Consider the following 21,521-nt stretch of genomic DNA (forward strand, 5'->3'; position numbering starts at 1 on the left):
TTGGGGGAGGGGAGAACTTCCGGTGGATCGCTGCTGAGATCCGACCAGAAGGAGTGGGTACTTGTCAAAACCACATTTTCATTTAAAGACCTTGCAAGTACCGAAAATGCCTGATAATCTGTCAAAAATGCACTCAGTTCTTAAAGCAGAGTTCCGCCGGCCTTTTAAAAAAATAAAAGTCAGCAGCTACCCATACTGTAGCTGCTGACTTTTAACATTAGGACACTTACCTGTCCTGGACTCCAGTGATGTCGGCACCGCAGCTGATGTTTCCATCAGCTGGTCGGGTGCTGGCACCACCATTGCGGGTAAGGGAATCCGGCAGTGTAGCCTTTCGGCTTCACTACTGGCCTGGCTGAAGGGGAGGGAGGAGGGAAGGAGTAGGGGGGACCGAGCAGCTGATGTAATTCGCCACGGCCGGTCTCCCGGAATTAGGGACAGGGTACCTGTAAAAAACACCTGTGATTGCCAGGAAATAAATAAATAGAATGCACATTTTTTTACCTGTAAGTTAAGGTGAACTTATCCTATATTGCAGCAGTTTCCATGTACGCTTCTTCACTTTATGTAGTTCTCAGGATTACAGAACATTGTCCATATCATAATGAAGACTGCTAATGGATGATTCTACAGGGAGAATGTTTATTTAGCTAATGAGAACATGAAGCAGCTTCTTCTGTGGGTTCCTCCAGCCATATTGATAACCACATATTGAATGGATGTTGGCTTTTTGGCTCCTCAGTAATTCTTGGGGAGGCTTGAAAGATCGTAATTACTCTAGACACCTTTTCTGGATAATAGAGCTAGTATAGCTGTTATGGTGGTGTAGCGAGGGGAGAATGGTACCGGTAGTCGAATAGTTCAAGCAGAAATCAAATATGGCCAAGTTTGTCACAGTAGTACATGCCTGAGTAAGGCCCAGGGGTCAATATAGTCCTTGCTGAGGTTTTTCTATTGAAAGGGAAAAATGTAATACCTTTCCCACTTTAAGGCTGAAGTGGATTATAAAAGTACAAGGGGGTCTAGTTGTAGAAGCTGAAAGTCCCTGGGGTGTTTTCCTAACACTTAGTGATCCACCGACCTGGAAAAAATAGCAGGTCAGTAGATGGGTCAGGTGTCCTAAGTGCACATTTGTTCCATATCAGTAACTCATTGAGCAGTTAAGCCTAAGAATGAGGGTGACAAACAGGATATTAGTAACTTCTAAAATGGCCATATTTCAATCACAACAGGCTTGCTTTAAGGGAAAAATGTGTGAGATGCAGGGAAACCAGGGGGAAGAAACTTTCTGTATCTATTTTAAGCTTCTTCATATGGGTATTTCTAGAGCAGTCTAGGGCAGAGATCATCACACGTCTAGATCAAAGGTCAACTCATGTTCTGCCTGCTCAGGACCTCATGTCTGGCTCTGTGTAATTAAAGTGTTGCACAGACTACAAAAAAGATTACACATAGAAATAAAATGAAGCAATAAAGGAAGATGGTTGAGAAAGAATGGATGATCTGGATGGAAGTTAGAGGGACATCAGGAATATGTCTTTCCCCTTCTCTCCTCTCTTATTCCTGACTCCAAAGTTATTTCTGAAAAGTCAGTCTTATATCAGTAATTGCATAAAGTATAGAATGTTCATAAACTGGTGTATATATTTGTTTTTGTGAATGTATAATCTTTTAAGGAGTTTACCACATCAGATTAAATTTAAAATGGGTATGGTTTCTGAGGAGCAATAGAAGTTTCCTAAACTTCAATTAGTCGTGTACCTCTGTCACAACCTTTGCAGAATCTTAGGCCCCCTTCGCCAAATGGTGACCATCTACACACAGATACCAACATCTTGTTATGGGTATAAAATGGCTTCAGCTCCTGTTTTCCACCTGTAGAGAACTCCACTGACACGTTTTTCCCTTTTTGGGCTAAATCAGAGAGGCCTCTCTGATTAAGCCCTAAAAAAGGCCAAACGCATCTGAGGCCCCGTACACACGACCGGTTTTCTCGGCAGAATTCAGCAAGAAACTCGATGGGAGACGTATTCTGCCGAGAAAACCGGTCGTGTGTACACTTTTCGCCGAGAAACCCGTCGGGAAACTCGTCGAGCCAAAAAGAGAGCATGTTCTCTATTTCCTCGTTGGGCAATGGGAACATTTGGCTCGACGAGTTTTCTGACAGTCGAACAAGGAACTCGACGAGCAAAACGATGTGTTTTGCCCGTCGAGTTTCTCGGTCGTGTGTACGGGGCCTTAGGAGTTCACTACAGATCAAGAACAGAAGCTGAAGCCATCTTTTACCCATCTCATTCACATTTATGCAACAAGGAGTCGGTGTCTGTTTGCAGATGGCCACCATTTTGTTGAAGTTTGCTAGAGCCTGACAAGCCGATCATGTCTGTCTTGCACCAGTCTATTCACATGCTGATTCAACTGACACAGGTTTGGGGGGCATTTGAGCAATACTATTTTTATTATTTTAAGCCACCTGTTTAATAAAGAGAACTACACCCCCAAGCAATTTACGCAGCAATTATCCTGTTGTATACTCCAGAATGTCCATAGGACTTAGGGTGACCACATTTCCAAACTACCATTCAGGGACACCCTCCCTTCCCAAAAATCAGCTTGTGCAAATCACAGCACAGTGATTGGACACAAGAGGTGAGATTTATGATTTCTCCAATCACAAGCAGGGGGCGGGATTGTGCTCCTCCAGGCATTCCCAGCCAGGACAAGTACTGTCAGTGAGTAAAGCGGTGATGTGGTGGCCTTTTTGGGGGCATCAGATTGGCCCGGGTGGGTGGCTGTGTCAGTTTCATTCCGGGACACTGTATTGTCCTGGAATGAATGTGCCCGGGACAGACCTGCTAAATCCGGGACTGTCCTGGCCAATCTGGGACACGTGGTCACCCTAATAGGACTACATATACAAACTGTCACTCAAAGCTCCTAATGGTATCTGCAATTAGTAGATGTGTCTAAAGTAAGTAAACTGTAAAGTCAAAGGTTGGTGGAAAACTGACTATCACACCTATATGAGCTTGTTGGACATGCTATTCTAAAACCATGGACATTAATGAATAATACCATGCATGGTATATTGGACCAATGTAACTATGTATATAACATACCTGGCTGATACCCCTAGAAGCTGGAAATCACTGAAGTAGACGCACCTATTTGAGTGGTCTCCACTTTCTTCCAAGTCCAGTGCTGAGATGCAGGTCTCAGCACTGGTAGAAAGAAGTGGAGCGCTTGACTTTACTGCCTGCCTCTCCATCTCGTTCAATCAGAAATTTTTTATTATAAATACCAATACTAAAAGAGAAAATTCCTTAGCCACACATCACTACAAAAACCTCAGCCTGGCATTATCAAGGTCACCCCTTCCCAACGCGTTTCACCCAGCCCATAGGGTGCAATCAGTGGAATAAAGATTCCATTAACAGAGACTGGTTTCAAGATTCAGAAACAGGTTTTTGTAGTGATGTGCAGATAAGGTAATTTCTCTTTTAGTATTGGTATCCACAGAACTGAGATGAGCTCAGTCCTTGCCTGCACCCCCAGCGGTTTATGAGAAGAGAACTTGTTGGAGCCTCGAGCAGCATACGCAGTTCCATAATGGTTCACCATATCTTTATGGAGCTGGCTTTGTACACAGGGACATTGTCATGCTGGAACAAAAAAGTTCTTTCGCAAACTGTTGGCAAATGGTTAGGGCACACAAATGTGTAAAATGCCTTTGTATGCTGTAACATTAACAATACCCTTACTGGAAATACCTAAAATCATTGCCCATACAGTGTATATCTTCCCAATGCATTTCTTCTCAGATATTGTGGGCCAGATTCAGAAAGCTGCGCGCAAAGTTGCGGCGGCATAACTTTTCTTATTTACGTTAAGCCGCCGCAACTTAACACGCAAGTGCTGTATTCACAAAGCACTTGCGTGTTAAGTTGCGGCGGCGTAGCGTAAATTGGGCGGCCTAATTCAAAATAGGCGGGTAGGGGGCGTCTCCTATTTAAATTAGGCGCGTCCACGCGCCGAACGTACTGCGCATGCGCCGGCCTTAGAAAAATCCCAGTGCGCATGCTCCGAATTATGACAGTGTTTTCGACGTGAACGTAATCAACGTAAATCCCCATTCACGGACGAGTTACGCAAACGACTCAAACATTTTCAAATTTGCCGCGGTCACGACATCCATACTTAACATAGGATGCGCCTGCTTTGGGCAGCTTTATCTTTACGCCGGGAAAACCCTTACGTAAACAGCGTAAAGTGACTGCGTTGGGCCCACGTACGTTCGTGAATTGGCGTATCTCGCTGATTTACATATTCTCTGTGTTAATCAGCGAGAACGCCCCCCAGCGGCCATTTTAAAATTGCAGTTAAGTTTCGACGGTGTAATACAATTACGCCTGTCAGATCTTTGCTGCAAACCGGCTTATCTTGTTTTCTGCATACAGAAAAACAGATAAGCCGGCGCAAAGTGTGAGTTATGCCGGCGTATCACTGATACGCCGGCATAACTCTTTCTGAATCTGGCCCACTGAGCCCTGCAGTGTGCCACCCAAGGGAGGGAAAATATTACCAGTAATACACAACTCATGTCTTGGGAACAATATTTTAGTACAAAAACTCTAACATTCTAGCTTTCCCTCCTTCTTCTTCTTCTTGAAATTGAAACTCCAAGTAGAGATAAAAAAATCATAAATTAACGTATTTGTTACAAAATAATTAAATGTGCTTTTGAAATGTCTGAATTTGTCTTGATGTAGTCCTCCTGTAATACCCTCATAGGTGTGTGCAGCCTATTGCATTAGGGTGTGCACCCCAAAGCTCAAACACATACTACCGATTACTCAGAAAGGGAAGGGGCCGGTAAGTTACATATTTACCGGCCCCTTCCCTACTCCTTCTAAAACATCCCTGCAGCAACAGCCAGAGGGAGAGGAGAGTAGGGAAGCCGGCAGCGGTGCAAGGGGAAGGAGGGGGGAACCTAGGCAGTAGGGGGAATCTGTCCTATACAGGGCACACCTGGCACACCCTGTGCGCACGCCTATGAATACCCTGTTCAGCAGACTGGGGGCTGGGGCCAGCACTAGCAGCCAATCAGGCTTTGCTGCATTCCACATGTGCTAAAATCCTGTTGTCATCTTCTAATAAAAAAAGGATGCCAACATAACATGTTTTCTACGGAGACTTGTCCTCTACACCATCCGACCGATTGATCATTCAATAGTCTATTTCCTTCAGAAGTCCTCATGTTCCTTTGGTCAGGTGCTGCCAGTCTCTCTTTCTCTTAAATGTGTTCTATTTTTGTTATAATCTCCATTTAACAAAATCTAGCTGTCTCTTTGATTCATGCATGTCTCTTTTCAGTCTCTTTTCCAAATTGGGCCGTCTCTCTTTTTTATTAATGCAAGATTTTTTTTACAGTTCATTTTCAAAACTTTCACTGAACTTTTACTTTCAGAGTCACGCGACGACTACGACAAAGAGACATTCAAGGAGAGAGACGGCCAGGAGAGCTTATGCAAAAAAAGATATTCCCACACAGACGAGAGAGATCAAGCAAGAGAATCCAGCTGAAATATAAATGTGGGAAATAATCCACGTAGCCTGAGAAACGTGTGCGGAAACAGAGGAAGATATCCAGAGAAACGACAAAGTTTTAGAGACAGCCAGAACCAGAGTGTGTGAGGCGTCCAGAGCCAGAGAGATTGACGGAAGAAAGATACATTCAGACAAAATGAAACAGTCGTAGACTGCAGCAAAAGAGTCTGAAAATCCAAGAGACAACAAGGAAGTGTGACGGTGCCAGAGAGATGTACTCACCATACTGCCTGACTCAGGTACTATTTTGTGATTTCTGTCATTGTGTGTAGTGCCGGGCTGAACAACGGCAATTTTGTACATCTTTAACCAATTTTCAGGAAATTCATTCTATCAAGCTCATTTGTTTTATTCTGAATAAAGACGAAAAGTGCACAAACCCCTATCAAACATATTTAAAATGTATGTGTAGCCCCAATGTATTTAATTTTTTTTTTTTTAGTTATGGATAGAGCAGGGTATAGTTAAAACCCTAGCAGTTTATTTTTTTGCTGTCTGTATATTATTAGGGAGATCTTCATTCACTTCCTGTCCTGAGGAAGCAACAGGAAGTGAGAAGAAACCCCTTCTCTCATTTTCTCACGTTCTATTGACATGTGTAACTTTTTGAATTTCCCATCCCTTTGACAATGGTCACCAGGACAAAAAAAGAGGGCGAATCTACCTAACACCAAATAAAAAAACAAAAATCTTTATACATGCACTTCCATTCTCTAATTTGATTCTTTAACCACTTAAGGACCGGAAGATTTTCCCCCTGGCGATACGGCACTGCCTAGTTTAACTGACAATTGCGAGGTTGAGCGACACTGTACCCAAACAAAATTGGCGTCCTTTTTTCCCCATACATAGAGCTTTCTTTTGGTGGTATTTGATTACCTCTGCAGTTTTTATTTTTTGTGCTATAAACAAAACAAGAGTGACAATTTTGAAAAAAAATTAAAATATTTGTAACTTTTTTCTATAATAAACCCCCCCCCCCCTAAAAAAAAACGAATTTCTTCGTCAGTTTAGGCCAATTTGTATTCTTCTACATATTTTTGGTGAACAAAAACACAATGGCCGGATTCAGAAAGAATTTACGTTGGCGTATCTATTGATACGCCACGTAAATTCTAGGATGCGCCGGCGTATCTTCTTTCTGTATTCAGAAAGCAAGATACGCCGAAATTTGGCTAAGATCCGACTGACGTAAGTCTCTTACGCCGTCGTATCTTAGTTGCATATTTACGCTGGCCGCTAGGTGGCACTTCCGGGGATTTACGCGTAGAATATGTAAATTAGGTAGATACGCCGATTTTTTTACGTCGTTTACGTAAGGCTTTTTCCAGCGTAAAGTTACCCCTGCTATATGAGGCGTAGCCAATGTTAAGTATGGACGTCGGGCCAGCGTCAAATTTTGCGTCGTTTACGTTGTTTGCGTAAGTCATTCGAGTATGTAGATCTTACCAAGCTGTACATAAACTCTAGGCGCACTCCTGTCCTTTCAAATAAAATTCAAAATGGCGGTTTCATTTTTTAACAAATAATACTTAAAGGAAACCTGTAACAAGGTAAATAAAAAGGCTGCGATTGCTAAGTTCTGTGTTTGAAAATTCTATTTGCCTGACTGTATTGCCTATCCTCTGGTTTCAAGACTTTGAATCACTGGCAAGAAGCAAGCTTGCGGATAAGAAGCTCTGACTTTTCTCTGACTCATAGGAACTGCATACTTGTTATAGTTCTTTGTATTAAAGCCAGAGGTTCAGTACACCAGCCAGGCAACAAAATTGTTCTGAAAGTCAGCACTGCCTTATCCACTCCTGAGGCCCCGTACACACGACCGAGTTTCTCGGCAGAATTCGTCCAGAAACTCGATCTGAGCCGTATTCTGCAGAGAAACCCGGTCGTGTGTACACTTTCGGCTGAGGAAACCGACGAGGAACTCGTCGAGCCAAATAGAGAACATGTTCTCTATTTCCTCATTAATCAATGGGGAAACTTGGCTCGCCGAGATCCTCGGCGACTTCACAAGGAACTCGACGAGCAAAACGATGTGTTTTGCTTGTCGAGTTTCTCGGACGTGTGTACGGGGCCTGTCAGTTTTGTGATGAAGTCCAAGTCTTGAATTTTGATATTTTAAAATGGTCTTTCTACATACATTTTTTCATAAAGTCATGATGGAGGGCTTCCTCCTTGGGAGCCCAGGACAACTTGATGACATATAGTTACATAGTTACATAGTTAGTCAGGTTTAAAAAAAGACACAAGTCCATCCAGTCCAACCATAAAAAAATAAAATAATAAATAAAATAAAAATACTGCATATTCCAGATGAGGTCTTACTAATGATTTGTACAGGGGCAAAATGATATCTCTCTCTCTGCAGTCCATACCTCTCTTAATACTAGAAAGGACTTTGCTCGCTTTGGAAACCACAGCTTGGCATTGCATGCCATTATTGAGCTTATGATCTACCAAAACCCCCAGATCCTTCTCCACTACGGATCCCCCCAGTTGTACTCCCCCTAGTCCCTAGGAGGTGTGTCTTTGACACCCTGAGCTCACAGGAGGGAAAGCGATTGAATGATGATGGGATGACTAAAGTAGGACCATGGAGGAGGAGGCGTGGGGTAGGGCTGAAGGGTGGAGAAGCTACTGCCACTGTTTATTTTTTTTTATATACAGGATTTAAAAAATGGAAATGGGTTTTAACACATGATTTTTTTTAGCTATTTAAAAAATACAAAGGGCTGTTTGGATATATATTAGGGTGTGCCTAATTAAGTGTATAGATAAAAAGGAGGAGTCAAAATGTCTATCCACAGAAGAGGGTATTTAGGCTGGGTATTTGGGCTAAATAATAGCTTTGCAAAAGGGAACATCATTAATTATATCTAAAGAAGTTTTTAATGATGCGAGAAAACCTATACAATGATGTGAAAAACCAAAATTTTTTGTAGATGGGCTCCTAGTGCAAACTTAGTTTTGGATCCCAGTGCTGGAAAGCCACAATACCCACCAAGTAATTATCCCAGTTGGTGAACTTGGTGACCACATGTTAGGCCCTGAATCTAGCAGAATGCTGAAATCTATGGACTTGAAATATGTTATACAGTCCCATTCTTCTCTATAGCTCACAAAAAAAAAAATTCAGACTTGCAAATGGCAGCTGAAGATAAATGGCAAAGAATAAAATGGAATAGAAATGCTACAAAAAGACTGGCCTATGGTAGATATTATTTTTAGTTGGCCTTGCTACATTCCTGTTTACATAGGCTAGCACTAAAGTTGGCTAAACACGGCTGTTGGGTGTAGATGCACATACAGTGCCCTTGCTGTGTCTACTTGCATTCCAACATAACGCAGTGTAAAGTAAACACTTTGTAGAGTGCTGATCTTAGCGATCATGCTTAATACAAATCTTCTGCACCATGCCAAGAACGTGTACCAAGCTTGGCGTTTTGTTGCTCGCATTTACAAAACCTCTAACGTGAACCAGTCACCAGGATAAAAGTCCATTAGTAGGCAATACCAGACACTCCAAGGCATTGGTACATAACATTTCTCTGGTGCAGCCTGGAAGCCCCTCAATTTGGACATGCAGAATGCAAATGTTGACTTTCCTCCGGGCTCACGTGTGTCCCCATACAATTTATTGATAAAAGCTGGGTGATATTCACCTTAGTTAAATACATCACTTGCATACGGCATGCACCCAGGCATCAGGGACATTCAGGGCACTCCAAAGCCCAATTTTGACAAGTAGAGGGTATGTACCAGCACCCTATTGCAAGGCTAATCGGCTAACCATAGACATAGCATTGTGGTTTCAAAAGGGCAGTTTTATGCCAAAACTTTTTTTATTGTACAAAATTTCATTCATTTAAAAGATCATTCTCAAATGAACATCATTAAAAAAAAAAACAGTCTGCGGAGTTTAAATTTTTTTTTTAATTTTTCCATCAGATCAAACATTTTTAGTGTGTTTTTCCTTCTTAAGATAACCAAGTGATTAAGCACAATATATTATATTGTATTTTATATTTCCTGCACCCCAAAGCACCAGTTTAATGATATCTGTATGGCATGTGTAATTTGCTAGCATACTGTTTTATTCAACAAAGTTGATCGTTACTGTTTATGCAAAGTTCTTGGGAATAAAAGATTGGGGTGGTTCACAAGTCTGGCAAGCCCAGTCATGTCCAAGTACTGTGTGTACTATATGTGTATACACTATATCCTAAAGGCAGGTTTTATTTAATAATTTTACTGTGATGATGACTGATTTACATCCATCATGAACCATCATCTCCTGCTGCACTGTTTAAATATATGGTTACAATTAGGAGAAAAATAAATATAATGCTAACTTATAACCACATTAGAAATGATAAGTACATGCAATTCCCAACTAATTACACACAGCAAAAAAAAAAAAAGAACCTAACAAAAAACAAATGCTAGGTGAGCTTATAGGCTAGTGGATCAAAAAAAAAAAAAAAAAAAAAAAAAAATATATATATATATATATATATATATATATATATATATATATATATATATATATATATATAGGCTGTTTATTTTCAAACCTATGAAAAATAGCAGGGAGAGTTGAAAGTGTATAAAGTGTAAGCTGCATACGTATATATGTATGTACAGATGTATGTGCGTTTTTGTAGTCAGAAAATTTGAAATTTGTTTAAAAAGTAACACGTGAGAATGAACTGCAATTGGAGAATTCAGTTTGCTACTACCTTTGCCAGATGAAATGATATATAACTAGAGTGATAAAATATGGAAGGTTTGGCCTTTGCAAATTTTGCAAATTTTTAATTCATTTTTGACTTTTGGTCAGAGTTTGAGTGTACGGGAGATTTTGCTTTCTTTGAAATGACGGCAGAGGAAAGGTTTTAGCCCAAAATTATCCAGGAGGATTGTGTTGTGGAAAAAAAAAACAACGATGGAATGTATGTGTATTTACTGTTTGTATATATATTTATATATATATATATATATATATATATATATATATATATATATATATATATATATATATATATATATATATATATATATATATATATATATACAAGTAATATTAAAGCTCAATGTCACATAACTATATATATATATATCTACATATAGATATATAATATATATATATATATATATAGTTATGTGACATTGAGCTTTAATATTACTTTTCTTTCCACATGCCAATCCATTTTTCAAATATAGGTAGTGAGTGCAGCTCTGAATGTACATACAGGCGAAAGACACAAATCTGTTGAACTCAAAATGCACTTAAAGGACCTGATGCAGTAACTGTGGGTTAGAATCTGCAGACTCGGCTCTGCTTAACAAGAAAAAAGGTGTTATGGGACATATTTTGTTTTTCTTTAAATCATCACTGTATGGAATTTAAAAAAAAATCTATAACCACAACATAGCAATGCAATTTTTTAAGAAGTGTCTTATAGCCATTTTTTCAGAAGCCTTTTAGAGTGCATAGTCATAATGTAGGCATTAAACTGTATATATGTATATTTTATATGTGCACAGATTGATTGAAAGATGGACAGCTGAAAAAAATTTATAGATGGATGGATAGATAGATAGATAGATAGATAGATAGATAGATAGATAGATAGATAGATAGATAGATAGATAGATAGATAGATAGATAGATAGATAAATCAGGCATAATATACAAATGTATAAAATTAGTTTTAGTATTATGTTTCCTTTGTTCTATTTGTTTTTTTAATATGTTATCTATTCTATTTTACTATGTTGCCATTATTTGCACTACATGCATAAATTATGATTGCAAAATATATTCTATGTACAGTATTTAATTTATATATATATACACACTCTGTCTGCTTTCAGACGATCCTTAAAAAATTATCTCTTTAGGGAAGTTTATATCACCTCTACCTAAACCCTGGAATTTTACTTTGTCCATTAAAGCAGGCCATAGACGATTCAAAACCTAAAGAAAATTTGTGTTGACCGTCGGGTCATTCATTTTTCACATGATTAGTATGCCAGCTGCAACAAGCGATTTTCGTGCCACAATCAAAAGCATCTGATCCAACATGCTGCATTTAAAAAAAACAAAACAAAAAAAATGATGGCACAATCGTATAGGTCATCTTTTTTTTTCGATCCACAGAATATTCGGTTTTCAACTTGTCTATGGCCGGGTTAATTCATCCTCCACAACTATTACCTTACCTCTCTCTTTAGATTTTAACCTCTCACAAGCAGGGCCCTCTGAACCCTTCTGTATTGTTTTATATTGTAACTGTACCGTCTACATAAGATTTTTAAAGCGCAAACTGTTGGTGCTATACAAATGCCTAATAAATAATAATAACATACTACCTTTTTTAGCATAATATATAGAACTCAGATTGATATAAAAAATATATATATATATTTAACCACTTCCATACCAGGTACTTACGCAGCTTCCCGCCCAAGCCAATTTTCAGCTTTCAGCACTGTCGCACTTTGAATGGCAATTGCGCGGTCATGCTACACTGTACCCAAACAAAATTGGCGTCCTTTTTTCCCCACAAATAGAGCTTTCTTTTGGTGGTATTCGATCACCTCTGCGATTTTTTTTTTTTGCGCAACAACTAAAAAAAGGCTGAAAATTTGGGAAAAAAAATTACGTTTTTATTTTTTTCTGTTAATTTTTTTGTAAATAAGTTTTCTCTTTCAATTACGGGCACTGATATGGCGGCACTAATGGGCACCGATGAGATGGCACTGATGGACATCGATGAGGTAGTACTGACGGGCACAGATGAGGTGGCACTGATTGGCGGCGCTGGTATGCGACACTGATGGGCACACATAGGCGGCACTGATGGGCACACATAGGCGGCACTGATGGGCACACATAGGCGGCACTGATGGGCACACATAGGCGGCACTGATGGGCACACATAGGCGGCACTGATGGGCACTCATGGGCGGCACTGATGGGCACTCATGGGCGGCACAGATGGGCACTCATGGGCGGCACAGATGGATACTTATGGGTGGCACAGATGGGCACTGATAGGTGGGCACTGGGCATGGATGGGCACTGTGGGGTGGCACTGATGGACACTGGGGTGGCGCTGATGGACACTGGGGTGGCGCTGATGGACACTGGGGTGGCAGCACTGATTTTTGCCAGGTTGCCAGTCAGTGCCCATTTGTGGGCACTGACTGGCATCTTTTTTTTTTTCTTTATGCTTTTTTTTTTTTTTTTTTTCTGTCTTTTTTTTTTGTCATTTTTTTTTTTTTGCCCACCCTGGTGCTCCAGGGTGGGCATCCCTGGTGGTCCAGTGTGGCGATCCGAGGGGGGCTGCGCTGATAAACAATCAGCGCTAACCCCCCCTGTCAGGAGAGCCGCCGATCGGCTATCCTCTCCTCGCGTCTGTCAGACGCGAGTGAGGAAGAGCCATCGGCGGCTCTTCCTGTTTACATCGTGATCAGCCGTGGTTGGACACGGCTGATCACGTGGTAAAGAGTCTCCGCCGGAGGCTCTTTACCGAGATCGGAGATGCAGGGTGTCAGACTGACACCCCGCATCACCGATCGCCGCGATGTGCGCCCCCACGGGCGCGCGCGGCATGAAATCCTGCAGGACGTTCTGGAACGTCCTGTCAGGATTTCATAACCACTTCCCGGACGTAAATCGGCCATAGGCCGGGCGGGAAGTGGATATATATATATATATATATATATATATATATATATATATATATATATATATAGATATATGTACATATTAGGTGAACAAATTTTTTTTTCACAAACCCTCCATACAGAAATAACTGATACAACTGCTGGATAGAAATAGCAACCAATGGAATTGCAGCTGCCATTTTTCCAGCACAGGTTAAAAAATGCAAAGCTGATCTTATATGTTAATAAATTTGTCTGAAGGTATAAGGGCTGTCAATTCGCAAATTATGCACACAGAAATGTGCGCCATTTGGACTTTAAGAGGCTTGGAAGACAGCATAGGGCATGCTGGGATTGTACACACACCAGACATTGATGATTATGACATGTTGATGAGGCAGAAGGGCCTCACATAGCTCCAAATTTTTCACCTTAATTTACCTTTCCTGTGTGCAGCAGCAGCCTTGCTTCCTATTGCAAAATCTCTACATAGCCATCACAGTATAGTGGGAACTTGCACAGTGCTAAGCATGCTTTCTGTGCCTATACAACCATGCTTGGCTGCCCGGTGATTGGCCACCTGGGCACTGAGCACTGCTTGATAAAAGGGCAGGAGGAATGTTGTGTCTCCATCCATACCTGGAAGTACTGGAGTCTTTGAGGTGGCTGTAGCAGGGATCAGGGTAGTGGATGTAGGTAGGGAATTAAAGGGGTATTTTGTTTTTTTGATCACGGGTGTAATTTAAAGGATAACCACACCTATAAAATTGTGGTAAATACATTTAAAGTTTTAAATGTCCTACGATACGCATAAAAAAAAAACTTGCAGCAGGAATGCTGATAAAGAACCAGCCAGCCTGCAGTATTTAGAGTCCTTAGTAGCCAAACTGAAGCTCCTGACTCCCACCGGCCTTTGGAATGCAATTCAGATATAGGGAAGCGGGGTCTGGGTTGTGCTATACATTTTTTACTATGAGACAACACCATAGGCCCAAAAATTATTATATGGGTAAAGTAATCCTATAGGGGGTTTTATAAACAAGCATCAAAAAACTTTCAGAAATATCCAACCTAAATATGTATAAAATCGAATGACGCTACACACAAAATCACTAAAGTTCTAGGATTTGGTTACGATTAAATGAGAATGGCAGTGGGAGCAAAGATCCTTTGGTCCATTTTATATACACTGAATAACAAGACAAATAAAGAAGCCTTCAGACACACTTATATAGATGTATTCAGTTCCCCCTTAAAACCCTACAATAATTTGACAAGTGTTCTGCCTTAAGTCAGGCAGGTAGATTAAGCAGAACGCTGTCTCTTCTGCCTTTCCATGAAGATTGAAATGTCTCAGTGACCATTGTTATCTTTCACACACATACCACCAATAAATCAGCATTGTAGGTCATATGGAAAGCAAAATAAGTCAATATTTGAGCCATCTATGGGGACCTTAGGTGACTTCTTTTACTTTAGAACAGATTAAGTTTAGGGCAAGGTAAAGGATAATTTTAGGCTACTGATAATAACACAAATGGTCCCTGGTTTGTAATGCATCTCTTTAAAGCCAAGCATGCATTGGCATTATAAAAAAAAGTGGTATCACCATTGGTATCACCATTCAAAGTAAGAGACATTTCCAGGGACAAATACGTCTAAAACTGTCCTTGTAAATGGCAGTCAGATGATTGGGAAAAACGTATTATGCATTTTGATTGTTGTGAGTAGGGTACAGGATGTACGTATAATACAGTGAACTATGGGCATTCTGGTGACCCCTACATTGGTGGTCAATGGAAAGAATGCTCTACACAGACAGCTAAAAAGATCATTGATGTCCTCCTATTGGCTCTGCTAATCGGTGTTGGCATAAAAACTATGCAGGCACCATCAATCGGCTATAGATCAAGGATCCTTTAACAACCTCTGGAGGAACCCTGGTTGAGAATGGCTGATCTAATGCATTACACATCTTCAGTTTTACAAGAGACACCTAGAGAATGGGCACATGAAAGGAATGTAACTAATGCTACTCCTTATTTACCAGCCAATGTTATATATATATATAGAATAAAGCAGTGTTTCACTTACCTATAAAGCCCCTTTGATCTTCTCAGCTGCTGAAATTTCCTTCAGGCCTTGTACACACGAGTTTCTCGGCAAAAACCAGCAAGAAACTTGCTGGGAGATATTTTTTTGCCGAGGAAACCGGTCGTTTGTACATTTCCATCGAGAAAAACTGTCGAGAAACTTGACGAGCCAAAAAGAGAGCATGTTCTCTATTTCCTTGACGGGAATGGAGAAAATTGGCTTGTCGAGTTCCTCGACAGCCTAACAAGTAACTCGACGAGGAAAACGATGTGTTTCGCCCGTCGAGTTCCTCGGTCTTGTGTACGAGGCTTCATAAAGACTTCCAGATGTATACCCTTACTTTACTGAAGTTAGACCAATACAAGATGAATTCTGCAGTTTCCATTAAAATAATATCCATTGATTCTCCAATGAAGGTCCTTGCTCAGGGTGACAGCACTATATCCCTGTCTCCCAACTGTGCTTCATCCTGACACATCTGCACCTGATGGAGACACAAGTGGTTGCTTCAACACACATTGGATCACTGTCCAAAGGCATTTTCAATATTTTGAACTCATTAGGTTTTCATTAACCCAATATCCATGAATTTGACCACAAAGATCCTTGTTCAGGGTGACAACACTATATCGCTGTTTCCCAACTGTGCTCCCTTGTTGTCACCCTGATACAAGTGGCTCTATTAACATGCATTGTTCAAACATGGTCAACTGTTGTCACCATCAGGACACCCTCAATGATATTAAGTATCGGTTCTAAAGGCAGAAGGTTTTTTACCTGAATGCATTAAGGTAAAAAAAAAATTCTGGGTGCAGCCCCCCTCCCCTTATACTTACCTTAGCCCCATATCGATCCAGCGATGTGCATGAGAGCAACAGCTCTCCCGGATTTCTCACTCCTCATTGGCTCACACAGCAGCTGAAGCCATTGGCTCCTGCTGCTGTCAATCACAGCCAATGGGGAGAGAGCAGGGTCCAGGCTGAACCACGCTCAGTGTGTGAATGGACAATGTGTATTCACAGAAGCACAGCTCAGGAGCGAGCCTGCTTGAGTGCACCCATAGCAAGAAGCTTGCTATTGGGGTCACTCGGCAGGAGAGAGGAGCCATGATCGCTGGCAGGGGACCCAAAAAGAAGAGGATATGGGCTGCATAATACATATAGATAAATCAGAAGCTCCACAAGTCGGTGGTGGTAGATTATTTACGGGTTTTGCAGATATTCTGAAATCTGCTTCATCAGTAGACATACCCAAAGAGAATAATAATGATGCCATACACTGGCCACCCTGGGGAAAACTATAGGGGATATATAAAAAAAACGCAAAATGGGTTTCCACCATCCAAAAAGTATGGGATCCTTAATTGGTGTATTCGTTTTCTGACACTTTTGTATGTTGTGATAGCAGAATCCAAAGTCAGGGGAATAAAATCTGAAGCTTCACAAGTCAGTGGTGGTAGATTATTGACGAGTTTCGCAGATATTCTGAAATATGCTTCCTCAGAATACCTACCCAAAGGGAATATATATGATGGCATACACTGGCCATCCTGGGGAAAACTATATGGGATATAAAAACATCCGCAAAATGAGGTTCCATCCAAAAATTTGTATTTCTTCGTTTTCTGACACTTTTGTATGTTGAGATAGAAGTCAGGGGGAAAAAATCCATTACATCGGTGAGGGGCTTCTTATCAATTATATGTGAGAATAAAAAATCCATTCAAAAGTTGTACCCCTATAACCCCCAAAGGGGATCATGTGTGTCTGGACACACCCTAATCACCTTGTGTGCTGCAGATGCCCCCTGTTTAGACCAGTGATATTTCACCAAAGCCCTCTAATGGGGGAAACTGGAAAAAAAAATTGTAAATAATAATAATAAAAAAATGGTAAAAAAAATAAAATAAGTGGCGTCCACTGCCCCACTGACACCAAACTCTGCCCTACTGACATCGTCCACTGCTCTACTGACACCGTCATTATATACTGTATACACATGTACACGCATATGAGTTTGAGCTTTGGGGTGCACACCCTAATGCAATAGGCTGTGCACACCTATGGTCAGTACCAAAAACCTAGTAAGAACAATCTTCTTGCCAGAAGCCACCTGACCTTTCAAAAAAAAAGGAACCCCCCCAAACTACGTGGTCCATGCGATGTGCACTATCAGGGGCTGGTGCTTTGATAGAGAGAAAGTTGCTGCAGGAGGTAAGCAGCACTGTAAAAAAAGGGATAGAAAAAGGTGAAAGCGAGTATATTATGGAAAAAAAAATGCTTGAGATACACAACGCTTTAGCAAAACAAATGCCAATTAGAACGTTTTTACATTATTATTATTACACGTACTTATATAGCGCCGTCAATTTACGCAGCGATTTACATATATTGTGTACATTCATATCAGTCCCTGCTCTCGCAATTGGAAAACGCACATATATCTTTTCTCTGAAAAAGAAGCAATGTTGCTTCAGTTTGTTACACAGGACCTTTCAAAGTCTTTTGTGTGTGAGATAGGAGGAGGGGGGGCCCTGTTTAGATTTTGCATGAGGGTTTTGTGGCTTTTAGTTTAGGGTCTGGCGAGTAGGATGCATACTTGAGTTCATACGGTGTAGTTATGGATACTACTTATTAATGTAGATACTCATTATTAGCAGAGAGTGCTCCATATTACTGGAGGGGCTCGGGGACTGTTATATGTGTTGGAATGCATGTTCTACTCCAACACTGGCCATATGGAAAAAGTAGTAAGAGTACGACTCCAACTCTCCTCCCAGCTCCGCTCTCCTCCCTTTCTCTTTTCCCCCCTTTTTTCTCTCAGTCCCTCCTTGTCTTTCCTGCCCTCCTCTCTTTTCCCTATCCTTCCCCGTCTCTTCCCCCCTTTTTCTCCACCCCCAACACTTTCTCTCCCTCTCCCCGTTGCGATCCCCCCCTCCTCCTCCTCCTTCCCCTCCCGTCTCAGTCTGTGTATGTTTGGACAGGGTCCTAGGCTCTACTCCTGACCTTGCGTTACCTCATCATGTGATCCTGAGCTACGTTTGGTTTATATGGCAATAATGAGCAGTCGGGGCAAACAAAACGACAACACCATATTATTTAACTCCCCCCGTGCCAAAGCAGCACACCGGACAACGCAGCAACAGATGTGAGGAACGGAGCTGCGGGAAAGGATACAGAGCCGCCGAGAAAAAAAAAATGCTGAACAAGGGAATGTGCGATGATAGAATCACAGCGCGGGATCATTTCACGTCTATCGTTCTGCCAAGTTGTATAACATTAGGCAATTATGTGTAATTGATAGGAATAAAGAGCGCAGGTCTGTAATAAAGTAGAAAGGACCAGGGGGGAACAAGAGCTTGCAATCAGCCACGCTAATTTTTGCTGAAAATTCTTTCAGTGCAATAAACTATATAAAGCCTGTATGAAACGTATAAAGTCTGACAAAGGGATCTTAAGGCCCGTACGCACAATACGAAAATCGGAAGTAAAATTTAGTCCGACTAACAATCTGCCGATTTTCGGATCGTTAGTACGGCGGTGCTTTCGACAGCTGATTACGGTTTTTCGTCCGACAAAAAGCTGGATGGGCAGACTATAAAAATAAATTCAGACGTGAATTCCACCTCCGATTTTCATTTAATTAGTATGGTTTTCGTACGAAAAAAATCGCAAGTCTAGGCATGCTCAGAAGAATACATACAAAACTATTCAACACATTACGTCACGTATGGTGAGTAGCCTCTTAAATTTTGACATGAGACTAGTATTCAACAAAAAATCTGATCACGTGAATGAGACTTTAGTTATCCCAAAAGATTAAGGGCCAGATTCTCAGAGCAAGTACGCCGGCATATCTACTGATACACCGGCGTACTTTCAAATTTGCCGCGTCGTATCTTTAGTTTGAATCCTCAAACCAAGATACGACCGCTTCTGGCTTCGATCCGACAGGCGTACGGCTTCGTACGCCTTCGGATCGTAGGTGCAATACTTTGGCGCCCGCTGGGTGGAGTTTGCGTCATTTTCCGCGTCGGGTATGCTAATTAGCTTTTTCCGTCGGTCCACGAAGGTACGCACGGCCGTCGCATTCTCTTACGTCGTCACTAGTCGGCTTTTCCCAGCGTATAGTTAAAGCTGCTATTTTGTGGCGTATAGATAGACTTGCCATGTTAAAGTATGGCCGTCGTTCCCGCGTCGAATTTAAAAAAATTGAATAGGAAAGGACGTAATTCACGTCGAAGTTCAAAAAATTCCGTCGGTGCGACGTCATTTTTTGCGCAAAGCACGGCGGGAAATTTAAAAAACGAAGCATGCGCAGTTCAATCGGCGCGGGGACGCGCTTCATTTAAATGAATCACACCCCCTACCCGCCCAATTTGAAATACTCGCCGAGAGATACACTACGCCGCCGTAACTTACAGCGCGAAATCTTCCTGGATTCGACATAAAGCCAGGTAAGATACGGCGGCGTCTCTGATACGCTGCGCCAGGGCAATTCTATGTGAAGCTGGCCCTAAGTTTTTAACAACTTAAAGGGGAACTTCACCTCATAGGGGAAGTTTCGCTTTATGTCCCCCCCCCCCTCCTATAATACTTCTGGGAATTTTGTAGGGGGGAGCAGGTACCTAGTTTTGGTAGGTAGCTGCTCCCATTTCCGGTCAGATTGCCACATTTCAAGTGAACTTGGTGTTGAGTTATTCACTTTAAAGCGGAGTTCCAGCCTTTAAAATATGTCACTCTAAAGGGGAAGTTCCACTTTATGTCCCCCCCTCCTATAATACTTCTAGGAATTTTGTAGGGGGGGGGCAGGTACCTAGTTTTGGTAGGTAGCTGCTTCCATTTCTGATCGGATCGGGACATTCCAAGTGAACTTTATGTTGAGTTATTCACTTTGAAGTGGAGTATCAGCCTTTATAAAGCTTCACCCTAAAGGGGGAGTTCCGCTTTATGTCCCCCCCCCTCCTATAATACTTCTGGGAATTTTGTAGGGGGGGAAGCAGGTACCTAGTTTTGGTGGGTAGCTGCTCCCATTTCCAGTCAGATTGCCACATTCCAAGTGAACTTGGTTTTGAGTTATTCACTTTAAAGCGGAGTTCCAACCTTTAAAGAACTTCACCCTAAAAAGGGAGTTCCACTTTATGTCCTCCTCCCCCCCCCCTCCTATAATACTTCTGGGATTTTTGTAGGGGCGGGGAGAGGGTACCTAGTTTTGGTAGGTAGCTGCTCCCATTTCCGGTCGGATCGCCACATTCCAAGTGAACTTGATGTTGAGTTGTTCACTTTAGAGCCCTTTCACACTGTGCCGCCCATAGCGTCGGTGGCAAAACGGATTTTCGGTGCATTTCGGCTGCTAGCGGGGTGCATTTATCCCCTGCTAGCGGCCGAGAAAGGGTTAAAACCGCCTGCAATGCGCTGCTGTAGCAGCGCATTGCGGGCGGTATAGTCGCGATGTATACACCGCTCCTTCTCCGCTAGCAGGACTTTTTTTACCATCCTGCTAGCGCACTGGAGTGGATGGGGACAGGCTTTCACACTGGAGTGAATGGGGACAGATTTTTAAGGGCGTATAGGCGCTATTTTTAACGCTATAGCGCCTGCAATACGCTCCAGTGTGAAAGGGGTCTTAAAGCGGAGTTCCAGCCTTTAAAAAAAATATATATATAAAAAACAACCCCGTGGTGGTCGCATCTTGCATAATACAGTTTTTTGGTTAGTTGTGGAAATGACTCACTGTCGTCTCCCAAGTAAGCAACCTTCCATCTTCAGTGTTGGCATCTGAAGCCCACTCATAGCTCCTTCCGGGATACCTGATCTCGCGCATTGCATACACAGCGTAATCTCCTCTTCTCAAGAGAGAATACATTCAGTTCCTCTAATCTTTCCTCATAGCTCTTATCAGTTTGGTTGCCCTTCTCTGCACTTTCTGTAGATCCCCGATATTATTTAGTTCCTGTTTTAATAAAGGTCTATATCAGTGGTCTCCAAACTGCGGCCCGGGGGCCAGATGTGGCCCATTGCTTGTTTTTATCTGGTCCTTGGGGCACTATTTAATTTACTGATACCAACAATGGGGCACACTTCTTCCAAATGATACCAACAATGGGGCACAATTCCTCCCAATGACACCTAATATGGGGAACAATT

General features: G+C 41.7%; 1 protein-coding gene across 8 annotated transcripts in view; it reads left to right on the forward strand.

Moving 5' to 3' along the window:
• Positions 1 to 21,521, forward strand: part of NFIX (nuclear factor I X) — a 273,828-nt gene that overhangs the window by 20,933 nt on the left and 231,374 nt on the right. For all 8 annotated transcript variants that reach the window (XM_040346497.1, XM_040346496.1, XM_040346501.1 and 5 more), the window contains one exon: positions 5,468 to 5,846. In XM_040346497.1, coding sequence (XP_040202431.1) covers positions 5,820 to 5,846 — 27 coding nt within the window. In that variant the 5' untranslated portion in view covers positions 5,468 to 5,819. The remainder of the gene's footprint in view (positions 1 to 5,467; positions 5,847 to 21,521) is intronic.

Source organism: Rana temporaria, chromosome 3 (genome assembly GCF_905171775.1).
Source record: "Rana temporaria chromosome 3, aRanTem1.1, whole genome shotgun sequence".
Classification (NCBI taxonomy): Eukaryota; Metazoa; Chordata; class Amphibia; order Anura; family Ranidae; genus Rana; species Rana temporaria.